At 37.2% G+C, this 14,626-nt stretch overlaps 1 protein-coding gene and 1 pseudogene across 4 annotated transcripts in view; one reads left to right on the top strand and one right to left on the bottom strand.

Annotated features, from left to right (window-relative positions):
- Window positions 1-623: 623 nt before the first annotated feature.
- The window catches only part of Cfap97 (cilia and flagella associated protein 97), a 48,758-nt gene continuing 34,755 nt past the window's right edge, over window positions 624-14,626 (bottom strand). For all 4 annotated transcript variants that reach the window (XM_031339716.1, XM_031339714.1, XM_031339715.1 and 1 more), the window contains 2 exons: window positions 4,598-4,748; window positions 624-3,633 (listed from right to left, as the gene is read on the bottom strand). In XM_031339716.1, coding sequence (XP_031195576.1) covers window positions 3,506-3,633; window positions 4,598-4,748 — 279 coding nt within the window. In that variant the 3' untranslated portion in view covers window positions 624-3,505. The remainder of the gene's footprint in view (window positions 3,634-4,597; window positions 4,749-14,626) is intronic.
- LOC116069233 lies at window positions 9,147-9,434 on the top strand (annotated as a pseudogene).

The following is a 14,626-nucleotide window of genomic DNA, read 5'->3' as shown; positions in this document are numbered from 1 at the left end:
GTGTTTTCACAATCAAGTACTTACCTTTCACCTCTAGGGGACAACTTGAAAACCATCTCTGTATTTGAAAATCAAATCAAAATTACCTGATATAATACAAGTCCACTTGTGCTGTGCATCCTTCACGTGTGCAGAGGAATTGGTTATACATCTGTGAGAGCCACAGCTTCTTCAGGTGGCTTCAGCTTTTTTGTTTGAGATATGACCCATCATCATACAGCATTGGGTAGCCTGGGACTCACAGTGTAGTTGAGGATGACCTTCAACTTCTTGACCTTCCTGCCTACGGGGCTTATGGACTGGGAAGGTCACTTACTACCTTCAGCCCCATGGCATCATCAAACCATCTCTAAAGATAAAACAACCCAGCAATAGCAACACTCATTCAAGCTCTAAAGCAATGTCCACTGTATTGTAGCAATGTAACAATTTTACAAGATGAATCAAGTCATGTGGTTCAAAGAAAGCTGACCAAGAGTGTCATTTTCAACAAACTTTCCCAAAGAAATATCATATTTTCAAAAATAGAACTGCTAACTTCATTCTAACTAATAGTTTTGTAGGGTACATAGAATTTTTTATTCTAATTCTAAAAATATGAACAAAACAGAATCAAAACTTGGTTCTCTTTAAATCTTTTATTTCTTCAGTAGGCCAAGCTAGTTCTTCATGCCTAAAATATGACAAACTAGAACATTTTTTAAAAAGATGGTTTAAAAGTTTCTTGCTAATCTTTATTCATGAAAATAAGCAACTCAGCCATTAGCAGTGAGCTCATTCGCTGTGATGGTGTACAGACATTTACACACTAAGACTTTGGCATTTATGACGATACAGGTTTTGCGTTGCTAACCAGGGCAAAGGTGCATCTTCAGCTTTACTGTAATCTTAATACTTTGGAGTTGCTGCATTGTATCTGCAGATGAGAAGCAGACCTATCACAATCACCTTTCAAAGCCGCATATCCTGTTTTTTGATACTTGAGTTGAGCACAACTGCATGGCGCTACTTTACAAGCAAAGCACAGAGTGTTAACTGGAATAGCTGTGAGAGCGGTTTTGGATGGAGACTGAAAGAGGAGGGGAGGATGAGGTAGTAGCTACTCCTTAAGAAGTAATTTTAATAGTTTGAAATCCTTCACAAAAACTTACTAGAAAAAGGAGATAACATTTGACAGAGATGAAAACAGTTCTCAGCTCTGTCTACTAGCCAGCAGGCCTGCACGCTCTCTGGCTACAGACACAGATCTTCCAAGTGTGTGTGCTAAGGACCAGCCAGCCAACTACGCAACAGTGCTAACCCTACAGATTTGTGTTGGTGTGGTTGCAGAGATTAATGTACTCATGACTGCTCCATGCAAATGTCTCCTAAATCCTACCTTACAGTACATTGACTTACATCAGTGAGTTCTAAGTTTGTAATCCCTACCCATCTCTACACAGTCACCATTTATATGCACCTATAACATAACATGCTAAGTTGTTTTTAAAAAGATGGTTGCCCTTTACTTGAAGTTTAATCTTTGTTATTAGTAACACTTAGATAAACTTCTTCAAATAGTAAAAACTAAGGCATAAATTAGCATTTAAAATCAAATTCTAGCTTTATCTACAAAACGTGGAGAGACCAAATAAAACGTACTCATAGGCTAATGCCACTGTGAACATGAAAGTTTTTGCATATACTCATTTCTTTCCCCACAAAAATCTGCTTTAAAGTGATTGATTCACTACTGGGCAAATGCCAAAATGCTGCATTTTAAATTTAAGTTGTTACAAAAACATTAAAAGTGCAATGTTAAAAACTAAGACAAAATAAATGCGTTGTTTGTACAGATAAGGGGTATATAAAGCATGTATAAAATCTTGTTCACTGGAACAAGGAAGTAAATTGTTAAAGGATGTTGCAGTCCTCCAAACGCGGTAGGAAAACCCTCAGTCATGTTGTGTTCCAATCCATTTTGTGCATGTGTGTGTATGTGTGTGTGTGTATGTGGTGTGTGTGTGTGTGTGCTATATGTGCTCAGCATTTTTTTGGTCTCACCATTTCCTACCTTCACTGCTCTATCTGAAACACTGTCTATTAAAGTCAGACAACAACATATGCCCTGGCGTGTGTTTGTTGTAGTCGGCCTCCCTGCTAATGAAGGTGAAGCAAGTGTGGCAAACATGCTACAATGCTGGAGCATGACACCAGACAGATCTCTCTGTGCCTAGGGAAGATTCATATTTTAAGAAAAATGTGTCATTGAATATGAAACTTACATATACCTACTAAAGACATACTGACAAGACCAGCGATGAAAAGGTTATGACTATGAAATATCACACACTTTGTTCTACAAAAGAACAGCCTCTAGGTTGACAGGAAACTATTCTACTTTTCATAGTCAACTGTCTCATACCTATGTGTCACTAGCAATTCCATGAGGATTAACAGAGCTTCAAATGTGAGGCCAATAAGAATGGTGCTTCTAGGATTCAGCCAAACTAAAGCAAGAGAACTCACTAACATCAAGGGAATAGCTTCAACCAATGTGCGGTTAGTTTCTTTCTTGTTTATATTTGGTTTCTCTAAAGCCTTTCTTCCTTACTCTAAGTCTTCTATTAATACAATAAATATACAATGACAGCACACACACTAACAGTATCATTTCAAACACTGCTCTAACATACCCTAGGTATGCTTCTGGTTCTTCAAGCTGGGAGCCTTGCTCACTGATCCAACAAATACTTGCTTTTGCTTATTATGCAAATGATCTGGATACAAACCAGTCACAACTCATAAGACACGAGGCTGTTAAAGCCTACCTCTTGCCTGAGAATCCTTTACAGTATTTTACCAGACTGCATAAAAACTGAGACAGAAGCTTCTAAAGTGAGCCCTATCATTCACAGCTTGAGATGTTTTGGAATGGATAATCGAAGTCTTAAGGAGAAGCACCTTTGGTGAATCAAGAACTGCACCAGTACAAGCTCCTCCCCTTTCTCATCAAATCTAAATCTGCTTCTCCATGAAAACAAATTTCCAAGTTTTTTCATAAGGAGTGTACCACTCACATAAGCAAGTGCTACAGACAGCCTAAAGCAGACAGAAGCACAAGGCGCTTACGTTTATAAGGTAAGCTCCTTGTTTAATGCTTACAATAGCTGACAATCATATAGATTAAGAACTATATAGTGAGCATCTTGGTTTCAACATGGATTATCACCACTGCTGCCTTGTCAGCACAACTCAATTTCTATATTGAAGAAACATTCATGTGTAACACCTCTCTATTAAATAGACATATAGCTCCTATAAATATGCCACTGCATGAAACACTGATTTTACATCAAAGTGTCTTTTGATAACAATTTGCACTGAATAACAATAAATTATACTCATTGTTGTATAATTGTTGTAAAAAGTATTATAGATGTTTGCAAATAGTTATAGTAGTACAGAAAAATACATTGTTAAAATAGGACGAACAGATGAACAATGTATATCATAAAAAAAGGTTTTACAACCAAGCAGTACGAACATTCGGGGGTTTCGGTCTTAGCAAAAAGCCACTGGATGTGTCCAACACTGATCGGTCAGTCTTACAACTGAGACCACTGGTCGCACTGGATGTCCTGGAAGCTCCTCCTGAACATAGCACAAAAAGACACAAAGTGGTCAGATATCTGAATCTAGTACATAGGCCCTCATCTGATAAAGTTCATTTCCTAATTTTAAGTCCATACTGGTTTTCCTTCCTCATCACAGATGGGTCTAATATTCTAATGAAATGATTCTCAATTGACCTGTGCTTTAGAATCCCCTGTGGAGCTTAAAGCAACTAAAGTGAGGCAAGTGAAACATCTGGCATAACCATTTATATGTTTACTTAACAAATATTTTGCTATGTTCAGGGCATGGTACTAAATATCAGTTACCAGAACAAGACTATATCTTAAGTCACTATAAATACCATGTTTTAAAGTGAGATGACCAGTCAATAACTAAGTCACATGAGCACTGACAAATTACAGCCCTACTAGAGCTTCCAATTTTCTTTAGCGATGGCTTACAGTTTAAAAAAAAAAGTTTAGAATCCATCAGCTTCTGTGTCTGACTTTCTGTATGCTGTATACCCTGGCATTAAATTCCTGCATTTCTAGTAGAGAAGTAGCTAAGTCTTTAAGCATCACATATTAAGTATTAAAAAGAATTACATATTTAGTTTGTTAATTTTTTAAGGGTTACAAGTTATTAGCAAATGTCTACAATTGGCTAGAGAGAATGTTTCAGCCACATCCAAGTAGCCTAGCAATGTATTCTTTAAACACACATACTGAAACTAAAAGGCACTCCTGCAGTGTCTGAGGAAATACTGTTATTTTCACTCGTTTATCCTTTGGTTTTCTCTCTATGCCACCATTACATTCTGTACATACACGCACATGAAGTATGAAACTGAGTGAAATGCAAAAATGTGCCAGTGAGAATGTAATGCACTCTAAACGTTAGCATTTTAAATCTCTATCGTAAGAACATATACTACACTTTTTAGTTTTAGAAAAGATAAAGGAGACAACAACTAAATAAAAAAAGCTTTTGATATTCTTACTCAGTGGGCTGTAATGGCCAAGAGTAGATCTCACTCGTCGGATGGACGGTGAAGGATTGAGGTAACTCATATTTCGATGGTAGTCCATCAGCTGTTCAGAGCGTTTCATGCCAACTGTTGGCTTCACAGCTTCAAGACGTTTCAATAAAGCCTTCATACAAAATATCAAAATTAATACTAGATAAATACCAATGATTTCTAAAAACTTAAAAGATTCTACAACCAGAAATGCACTAAGGGAAAACAGTGTAAGAAATTTCTCTTCCCTGGGTTGAGGAAGAACCTACACCCATTCTAACTCTATTCTAAATATCTTCCCATATACCCACAGTCAGTGTAATCTTCTCCCCTCAACAAGGAGACTCTACTTTGCAGTGGAGGAGACCATTTCGTAAAACCATAACCATTCAGAAAGCAAGCTGTGGAGTCCAGTCCTAACGGATACACCTACAAAACCACTCAAGGCTCAGGGAACATTGCTGAAGATGGGTTGGAAAGACTGTAAAGCCAGAAGAGCAGAGACTTTGCTGTGAGACTCCGCCTCTCAATGTCAAAGCTGTACATTTAACAACATGAGCCAAACAACAACAATAATGAACATACCAATGTGGACAGGGAAAAGCCCTTGAGGTCTTACCCTACACAAACGTGCAGGCAACTAAGGGCAGCTGAGCATGGGCAAAGTAGTGTTCTCCTGGGAAGTGCACAATTGGTTATCCAGTACAAATGGTAAGCCCTGAAAACATACATACACAGAACAGTTTACAGACTCAGAAGGTAATATTTAAGAATATATATGTATTTACATATATGTGTAACAATAATGAAACAAGTGGCCATTAATTTGAAAGAGGAGGGTTATAGGGATGAGTTTAAAGGGTCAAATGGGAAGGAGAAAATGATGTGATATTATAATCGCAAAAAAATAATTAAAACTCAATAATACACTTTCAGAAAAACTCAAATGGTTTTCCCTAACACTCCATTAATCATACCACTATGATTAAATAACTTCTACAGTTTGGTGTGTTTCCCTTAGAGGCTTGGTCCCCAGTCTGTGGCACTATAGAAAATTGGCTGGGCTCTGATCTCACAAGAGACTAAACCACTGATGGATTAAAACTGAGACTACTAGAAAGCAATGGAAACCTGGAGACTGGCTCTTCATGAATAGGTGGGTTGCTATGACCATGCCTTACAGGATCTGTCTTGTCCCTAGCCTCTTCTGTCTCTCTGCCCCCTCACCGTCATGAGATAAGCAACTTTCCTCTACGGTACCCTCCTACTAACAGGTTTCTGCTTTGCCGCAAGTCCAAATGCAGTGGAGCTAGTCATACACTGAATCCTGGAGCCAAAATAAACCTTTCAGCTCTTAAATTGTTCATCTCAGATATTGTCACAGCAGCCAAAAGATAACTTGCATGCAGCTCACAACAGATGTGACAAGTTAGTCTTTGAAAAGGGACTGTAAGTTGAAATATAATAAACTCAGCTTCCTCATCCACAGGACATACAGAGGAGGTATATAATGCTAATAATCCAATGTAAACCATTGGGACCATCACCAACTTAACAAAGTTAGGACAAATTCTCCCTGTATGCTTTCGAGAGCAGTAGCTAGCTGCAGTCACAGTTCACATAGAATACAGAGGAAAGGTGGTCTCAAGCCCCACTCTCAGTTCTACTGCCCAATGCTTTTCTGTGCTTTTCCTTTGCATGCTTAAGATTCCAGATAAAATTTCCTATGGAAACACTTGTTTTAGGTGCTAAGAAGCTGGAAGACAGGTTACTAGGCCTTTAGAGGACACACACATCAACAGAGCAGATAGCACAGTCACCAGGAAGGTGCTCTCTGTAGTAATATGGCTGAGTCTAATTACAAATACTTCTATTTTTATTTTTAAAAGATTTACAATATATGTACATGTGCATGCCTGGAGTATATATGCATGCCATGTACTGAATAGTGTCAGCGAGGCCACCTGACGTGCTCCAGCAAGCCAGCCTTTCAGCTCCATTTATTCTTTTTTCTTTCCTTTCTTTTTAAAAAAGAATTATGTATTTATTTTTATATGTATGAGTACATTGTAGCTTTCCTCAGACACTCCAGAATAGGGTGTCAGATCGCGTTACAGATGGTTGTGAGCCACCATGTGGTTGCTGGGATTTGAACTCAGGACCTCTGGAAGAGCAGTCAGTGCTCTTAACTGCTGAGCCATCTCTCCAGTCCCATTTATTCTTTCTTAGCTCAGAGTTTAAAAGCTTTTGATTTTCGGAAATCTTTGAGAAAGGAACCCTGAGGAAGACCAAATACCTCCTGGAATTGATTCACATATTATTTTCTTAAAAGATACATTTTTCTTTCTGGTACAAACTTATTTTTATCTGAAGAGTATGCTGATATGCAGTAAAATTCACATTTAAAAAAATCAGCTTCAAGAATACAAAAGACAAGTTTTCTTTATGGTAGAAACCCAAGCTTGGCGACAAGCAAGGTTCACATCACATGAAGTAGCCCGCCCTAGGAGAGCTCTGTAGCTCCCAGGCAGGGAGACAGACAGGTCCTCTGCTTTTCCTTTTAAAGCTGGAGCAGCAGCCACTGCCTAGGGAAGTCTTAGCAGCTAGAATGAGTTTTTGTTGAGCTCAGAGTTCCACCTGACAGTCATGTCTACCTATACTCTTTCTAAAGTGACATACCATCTTTCTTTGTAGACAGAGGAGCTGTAAAATGTAGGTGCCAAATTTTTCTAAAATGATGATCTCCCCTACTTGTAACTGCACAAAAATCCTAGGTATCATATTTTTAATATATTTTATTAGACAAAGATATTATTTGTTGATTTCTCTGATTATCTGAATAACTACTCATTAAACTATATGCAACAGAAATCTCGACATTTTCAATTAATCTGATAAAATTATATGTGTATGTGTATATGTGTATTTTTTCCTGGTAGGACGACAATATTGGTCATATATTTACATACATAGCTCAGGCTGGGTCCTGAGGCAGTGACAAGAGTTGTTAACCTCTCAGTTTAGTGTACACAAAGAACCTGAAGCCAGGAGAGTTGGAGAATTCATTACGCCAATGGATGGGCATAATGAGTGGAATAATAAAATTCCTGATTTTATGAATTTATCTAGTTGGGTACACACCTTTCCTCTTTAAATTTTTTAAAAATTGCAGTGCTTATTTGTGAGAGGTAAAACACTAAAATAATATGATGAATATTAAAATTTAAAATGATTTTCTAATAAGGAAAACCCCACAAAACCACAACTCAATCTATACCCTGATGGGTATGCCAAGTATGCTGACACTCAGGGAAAGAGAAAGGATTCAATGCAACTGTCCAAATACACAGAACTTTGTAACACTGTAACAAGTGTCACAAAGTGACAAAAGATATAAGCATGAAAAGACTGGAAGGTACTGGACCCAGAAGCAGTGGGAGTCAGTTACCAGGCACTGAAATTAACTTAGGCAGCAGCATATGCTTTAGTGCTCTGTATCAATAGTAGAAAGACTATCATTTATAAAAATTACTAAGTATGGGCTACTAGAGATCTGGCTCAATGGGTAAAGGCTAGGCTCACAACCAAAAATAAGAAAAATTTATTGAGTATTTTTTAAAGAACAGGAAGAGAGACGTTTGAAGGTCTAGAATACAAAGACATATCTTGAAGGAGATGGAAACACTACTTATGCTAATTTAATCATTACATACTGAATACATGATTACATGCTAACAATTACATATATTAGGTTTATATCATAGTATAGGTACTGCTTCTTAGCTAATTATTTAGTAAACATGTTAGGGCCAGAATAAAAATGAAATAAAATATAGTACCCATAACACTGCTTAAAATCTAATGAAGTAAGGATTTTGTTACCAGTAACATTGCTTTGTATAATTTTCTAATTGTGCGACATATAAAAGTATATCATTTTCAGACTAGGTTATAAATCATATGTAAACTAGCAGTATTTTATATTTTTTCTACTGTTCTGTACAAAATGAAAAAAACATTACTACTGTTTAATAGATCAAAATGACAGATGGTTCTTTAAATTCCAAATTATGATTTACAAAATCATTGCCATTTAAATGAGACTCCAAGAATGAATTTTAAAATAATTTATCCAAAATTTTGGGGGAGAAAGTTGTACTTTTAAATTATATCTAAGGCAAAGAATCTTCTTTTGTTATATATATATATATATATATATATATATACATTATAAAATGAACACAATTGTTCTAATCAACATACCTAACAGTTAACATTTGTGCATTTGTGTGTGTATGTATGTGTGTATGGGTGTTATATGTGAAATTATAGTCCACTCCCTGTCTACCAGGTTTCAGGTATGCAAGCTAAGAAAGTTCTGGAGACCTAACGGACAGCAACGACCACAGGTCAAAGGTCATTAAAAAGTAACAAGTAGTCTAAGTCTGAGCAGCTGAAGAGTGTGGTAGGCAATGGCTGTCAGCACAAGGGTCATTTCATCGCTGGGAAGGGGTGGCACTTGCCCATGGTGATGGTGGTTAGCGAGATGAACAAAGTTGAGCAGATGAGAGCAGCGATTAACCAAAAGTTAATAGAAACTGGAAAGAGAACGCCTCAAAGAGTTGCTGAGAGCTTAAATTAAGTGAGTGTGGGTGGAAGGATCAGTTGAATGCGCGCTGTGAAGAGGTAATTAAAGAAAAGGGCTAGAACACGTTGCTGTTGATGACATGGTGGCTGAAATCCCTCCAAAAAGCAGAGCCCTGGGAAGGAACTCTTACAAAGAATAACAACATTCCTTGCTCAGCATGCCATTCTTTAAGTGTATTATAATGCAATAGTCTGTGGATTTATTTCTGAAAGTAAAATTTGCCATAATTAGAAATTGATTTCCCCAAATAAAATACCTTTTGTATGATGGTATACTTTAATTGGAAATAATCTCTACTAATTAGCTTTACTCTGACATCAATCAGGATTGCCAGATCGAATGGACTCCTGTCTATTAATTGACCTGTGAGACAGTGATTATGTTGACCATCCTTCCACTTGGCACTTTGCATCCCCTTCCTCACACTGCTTCCTACCATTGGGAGTCCTTTCTGGCTTTTTTTGTGGAGTACTTTTTTCTGTATGTAACTTTTAAAAGTTCAAACATTACTTAAGTAATGTTTTGCTGGACTTTCTCCTGAGTCCTCTAATTAACAATACGTTTTCCCTGGCTGAATCCCAGGAGGTGAGTCTGATCATACTTCAAATATTCAAACAGATTGATGTATTCTGAACATTCTCATAGCCAGACTTAATTCCAGAGCCTCACTGCTCATATGCCCAGCAGTGGGTCTCCTTCCATAGAGAGGTCACAAACACCTTTAAAGGACCATACTTTAAATAGTAGGGTTCTCCCTTAATAACTACCCATGTTTTATTCCTTATTCATGGAGTCTCTCAGATACAGATGACTCAGAGATGAATACTAATGCTATTTCTGAAGGTCAGAGGGAAGAGTTAAGATTACTTCTGAAACACCCTTAGTTTTGTGTTACTGCTCCTGACTGATTGAGGACCACTGTGAGGACCAGCTATAAACTTGGATTTCATTTCTGGCCCTCCTAAGCCCCAGTGACTGCAGTGACTCCTCTGTGCCTCCACTATCTTTCTCACTGTTTTCCTGTCTGTGTGGCCTAATGAAATTCAAATCTGACCATTTTATTCCCCTACTTGAAATGTTTCAATACTGGATGAAATTCAAACTCAGCATACCAGTTAGGCTCCTCTGAATCTAGCATGTATTTATCTTTCCAGTCTGTAGAATCCCTCAACATATTAAATTGTTCTATCACTTAGTACCGTTCAAAATTGTAACATCTAGGAAGCCCTTTAAGTCATCGTATTACTACTTTCCCTTCAGAGATCACTTTGAGTTTTTAAATGTTTTGACAGTCCCATGATTTAAATTCCTTGTCACTGATTTCTCTTTTGGATTTTTGAGATAGGCTATCCCTGTCTGTATAGGTCAGCTGACCTCAAATTCGTATAGCCCACACTGGTCTTGAGCATGAGTCCTGAGAGCTGGGAGTACAGGGATGTTAGTCCACCTGGAGGAGAGGGAACTAATTCATTGTACGATTCTCATTTCTGAAAGAATGGGTAAGGCAATGACTGAACTGAGTGAGTGCTGCAGGAACCCGTGGTAAAGTCCTAATAAATAGGTATGGCTGAAAAAAGGTTCATTGTTCACACTTAATGTCATGAATTTAAATGTCATTGAGTCATTTATATAACTATATATTTGGGTCTTGAGATATATACCCACAAAACCTTGCCCAAAGTAATATTTTGTTTCAGTTTCATAATGTTCTAAAATATTGATAGGAATTTTCATTTTGTTACCAATTATGAAAAAATAATCTTACATGGTACACAAAAAGAATTAAAAATAAGGGGTAGTTCTCCATAATTCTGTACATAGAAATGAACCAAAAAAGCTTATAAAGATACTATTTTAATATCCCAAAAGATTTTAAAAATGACATTTGGAAATTCCTGACAATGAGAAAAATAGCCAAGTTGAAAATGCTTTGTAGAAATTTAAGGTAAGAGCATAGATTTGGTTTTTGAAAGGTTTTTTTTTTTTTTTTGCTTTTAATGTTATTTATTTATTTATTTATTTATTTATTTATTTATTTATACAGTTTGTTTTGAGACAGGGTCACATGTAGTCCAGGCTTTCCCTGTACTTGCTATGTAGCCTAGGTAAGCCTTGAATCCCTGATCCTCCTACCTCTACCTCCCAAGTGCTGGGAAGACAGGTGTGTGCCACCTCTGGGGCCCATAACAGCCTAGATTTAAAACAATACTAAGACTCCCGTACTACATTTCTCTTTGGCATCTAATAAACAAACGTCTTGTAGATTGAATCTAGAATCACTGTTATTTGTAAATAAATCAACTTTGTGGAAAAAAAAAAAAAAGAACAAGTAACAAGTATCCAAAAGCTGGGAAACTAGAAACAAGGGCCTCTCACATTTCCTCAGCTGGAGGTCTACTGAGTTACAGTCAGCTTTGTCTGTCACAGAAGGATTATAACCTCAGGAGGAGGAAAATAACAGTAAATGAACTATAAGTTATCTTAAGATCTTAGTGTAAGGTTCTGGTCATCCAGCAAATTCAGAGTTTTCATTGGTTCTTTTTAAGATCTGAAACTTTTTTTGTTGTTGTTTTTTGGTTTTTTCGAGACAGGGTTTCTCTGTGTAGCCCTGGCTGTCCTGGAACTCACTCTGTAGACCAGGCTAGCCTCGAACTCAGAAATCTGCCTGACTCTGCCTCCCAAGTGCTGGGATTAAAGGCATGTGTCACCACTGCCCTGCAGATCTGAAACTTTTAAGTTTATTAAACACTGTAGTTTTTAAAATAAATGTTAATAGGAAATTCAGAAGTGGAAAAATCAAATTCTTTGGATTTAAAACTCTTACACACACGGGGCAGGGATGGGGGGAGAGGGGATGAGAGACAGACAGACAGAGACAGAGTGAGAGACCTTAAAAAGCAAAATGAAAAAAAAAATTCCCTTAAGTTGTAGACTGCTCATGACCACTTGGGAGCCTTATTTCATCCCTAGTACTGCTGAAAGCACACCCCTGCTCTTTATCTGAGGGGAAAATCCCGACACACAATTAGAAAAGTGAAAAAGCTCACTAGATGCTAAAATGAAACAATACACCAGTATCCTTACTGAGCACTCTCTTGCTAAGTCTATTTTTGTCTCTCTGAGGAAGAAAGGAAACATATCATGTTCAAATGGTAACAAAGAAACCCAGCCACCCACCCATCCATCTATCCATCCTTTAACAAGGAAATTTTAAAATTCAGGACTTAAAACCTTGGTCATTATTTTGGAAACAGTCTTGATGTAACAGAGTCAATATGAAAGTGAGCACCCCCTCTGCTGGACAAAACTATTTCTCTCTATCCGTCCTCCTTTCCTTATTGTTGCTGGAGACAGAACAAGCAACAATACTTCATCATCTCCTCTATTCTTCCTTGATTTACTTGGATATAGTGTCTAAAGAGAACAATGCTACTATCTCCCACTGAAATAGATGATAGATCTTGAAATTTAGTAAGACTTATTAACAATTTGCTTTGAATTCTAGAGTTCCATTTTATAGTCTACACCTCTGAATAGTATTTTACTGTCTTAAGTTTATTCATGCAGCTCCTGGAGTCCAGTAATAAAACATATATATATATATATTTTAATAGTCATGCCAAACAATGGACCTTGTTTGTTCATATACCAGCCACAGAAATAACTACATGCATGTGTGTTTGTGTGTGCACAAGCATACAAGCATGCATGTGCTTACATTACAATCAGCCAGAAAACAGATTAAAATGTGTATTAGCTCACACTGAAGAAAAATTAAAGCCAATATGGCTCTATGATTAAGAGTTTGGGAACAAGCCGGGCAGTGGTGGTGCATGCTTTTAATCCCAGCACTTGAGAGGTAGAGGCAGGAGGATTTCCCAGTTTGAGGCCAGCCAGGTCTACAGAGTGAGTTCCAGGACAGCCAGGGCTACACAGAGAAGCCCTGTTTCAAAAAACCAAAAGAAAAAAAAAGAAGAGTTTAGGAACAAGTGAGATAGAACTTGCACAAAGTGTGTGTGTGTGTGTGTATGAGAGAGAGAGTGACAGAGAGAGAAAGAGAAAGAGAGAGAATGTGTAAACAGAAAAATAAATAAGGGTTTGGATATAAAATAAACATATAAAAACAAATAATAGAAACAACCAGTTAGGAAACACGAAAACTATATATAACAGCACAAAAATACACAAGTTCTAAGCTCAACAAAAAGAAAAGTTAAACTATCTTATCACTGGTGCTGATTACATTGTTGACATGCCAGGACTTTGTGGACCGGGGCTGTGGCTCTGATAGTTCAGTGACAGCATTACCAAGACCTGGATTTGACCCCCAGCACCAATGACTAATCAAACAAAATTAAATATAACAACATCATATACAGTCAGTTGATAAGCCATGTTCTGATGTGTATGTAACAAGTTACATTGGAGAAAATACTTGTTTACATATGTAAGTTAAAATGTATATGGAGCAAAGAAGAATAAAATATTGGCAGTTTCCCACTGCTTTTAAAATTTCATTTCTGAAGCCGTGTGTGGTGGTGCACACTTTTGATTCCAGCACTCTGGGAAGCAGAGGCAGGTGGATCTCTATGAGTTTGAGGCTAGCCTGGTCTACAGAGTGAGTTCCAGGACAGCCAGAGCACAGAGAAACCTTATCTCAACAAAACAAAACAAAACAAAACAAAACGAAACAAACAAAAAAATCATTCCTGGAGGAATAATGAAAGCTGTAAGTAGAAGCTGCTGACAGTCTTCATCTATGAATATTCATATGTATACAATGCATAGTCAGACCCAAATGGGCTGAGATTTCCCACCTGTTAAGTCCAGGATCTTTAAAAAGCTAAGCACCAAGAAATGAATTGTAGGCTCGAGTTTTGGATACAGACTTCCTGTTAAGGTCAAAGCTATTTGACTTGAGTGAGTGGCTTTATTCTCAGCCCACAGAGAACAGGTTACATTCATTTAAGAAATGTTAAGATGGTCTATCCAATAAAGTCATTCACCAACTGTTTCAATGAACAATAGTTCTGCTTGGAGGGTGGCACAGACAATAGGTGAGGGTAAAAATTTGGTTCATTAGCTGTGATAATTTGGAAAAGCATTCATCTCAGAGAAAGAGTAACTTATAAGGTCCTCTTCTTCAAACTTGATACAAGAGTTACAAACGTCAAGCAAAGCATTCAGTCTCACTATTTGTTGTTCTCTTACAAGCAACCTCCCTAGTTAATAGTCTATGTTTCTTTTCGGTATATAAATACTTTTGAAATATATAAGCTGTTCTAAAAAACATAATATAGTGTAAAGACATGAAATAAATAATACTACTAATAGAGAGGCTGAGATAGGAGAAGCAAGATTTC

This window comes from Mastomys coucha, unplaced genomic scaffold, assembly GCF_008632895.1.
Source record: "Mastomys coucha isolate ucsf_1 unplaced genomic scaffold, UCSF_Mcou_1 pScaffold22, whole genome shotgun sequence".
In the NCBI taxonomy this organism is placed as follows: Eukaryota; Metazoa; Chordata; class Mammalia; order Rodentia; family Muridae; genus Mastomys; species Mastomys coucha.
This window is presented reverse-complemented; position numbering and strand designations above follow the sequence as displayed.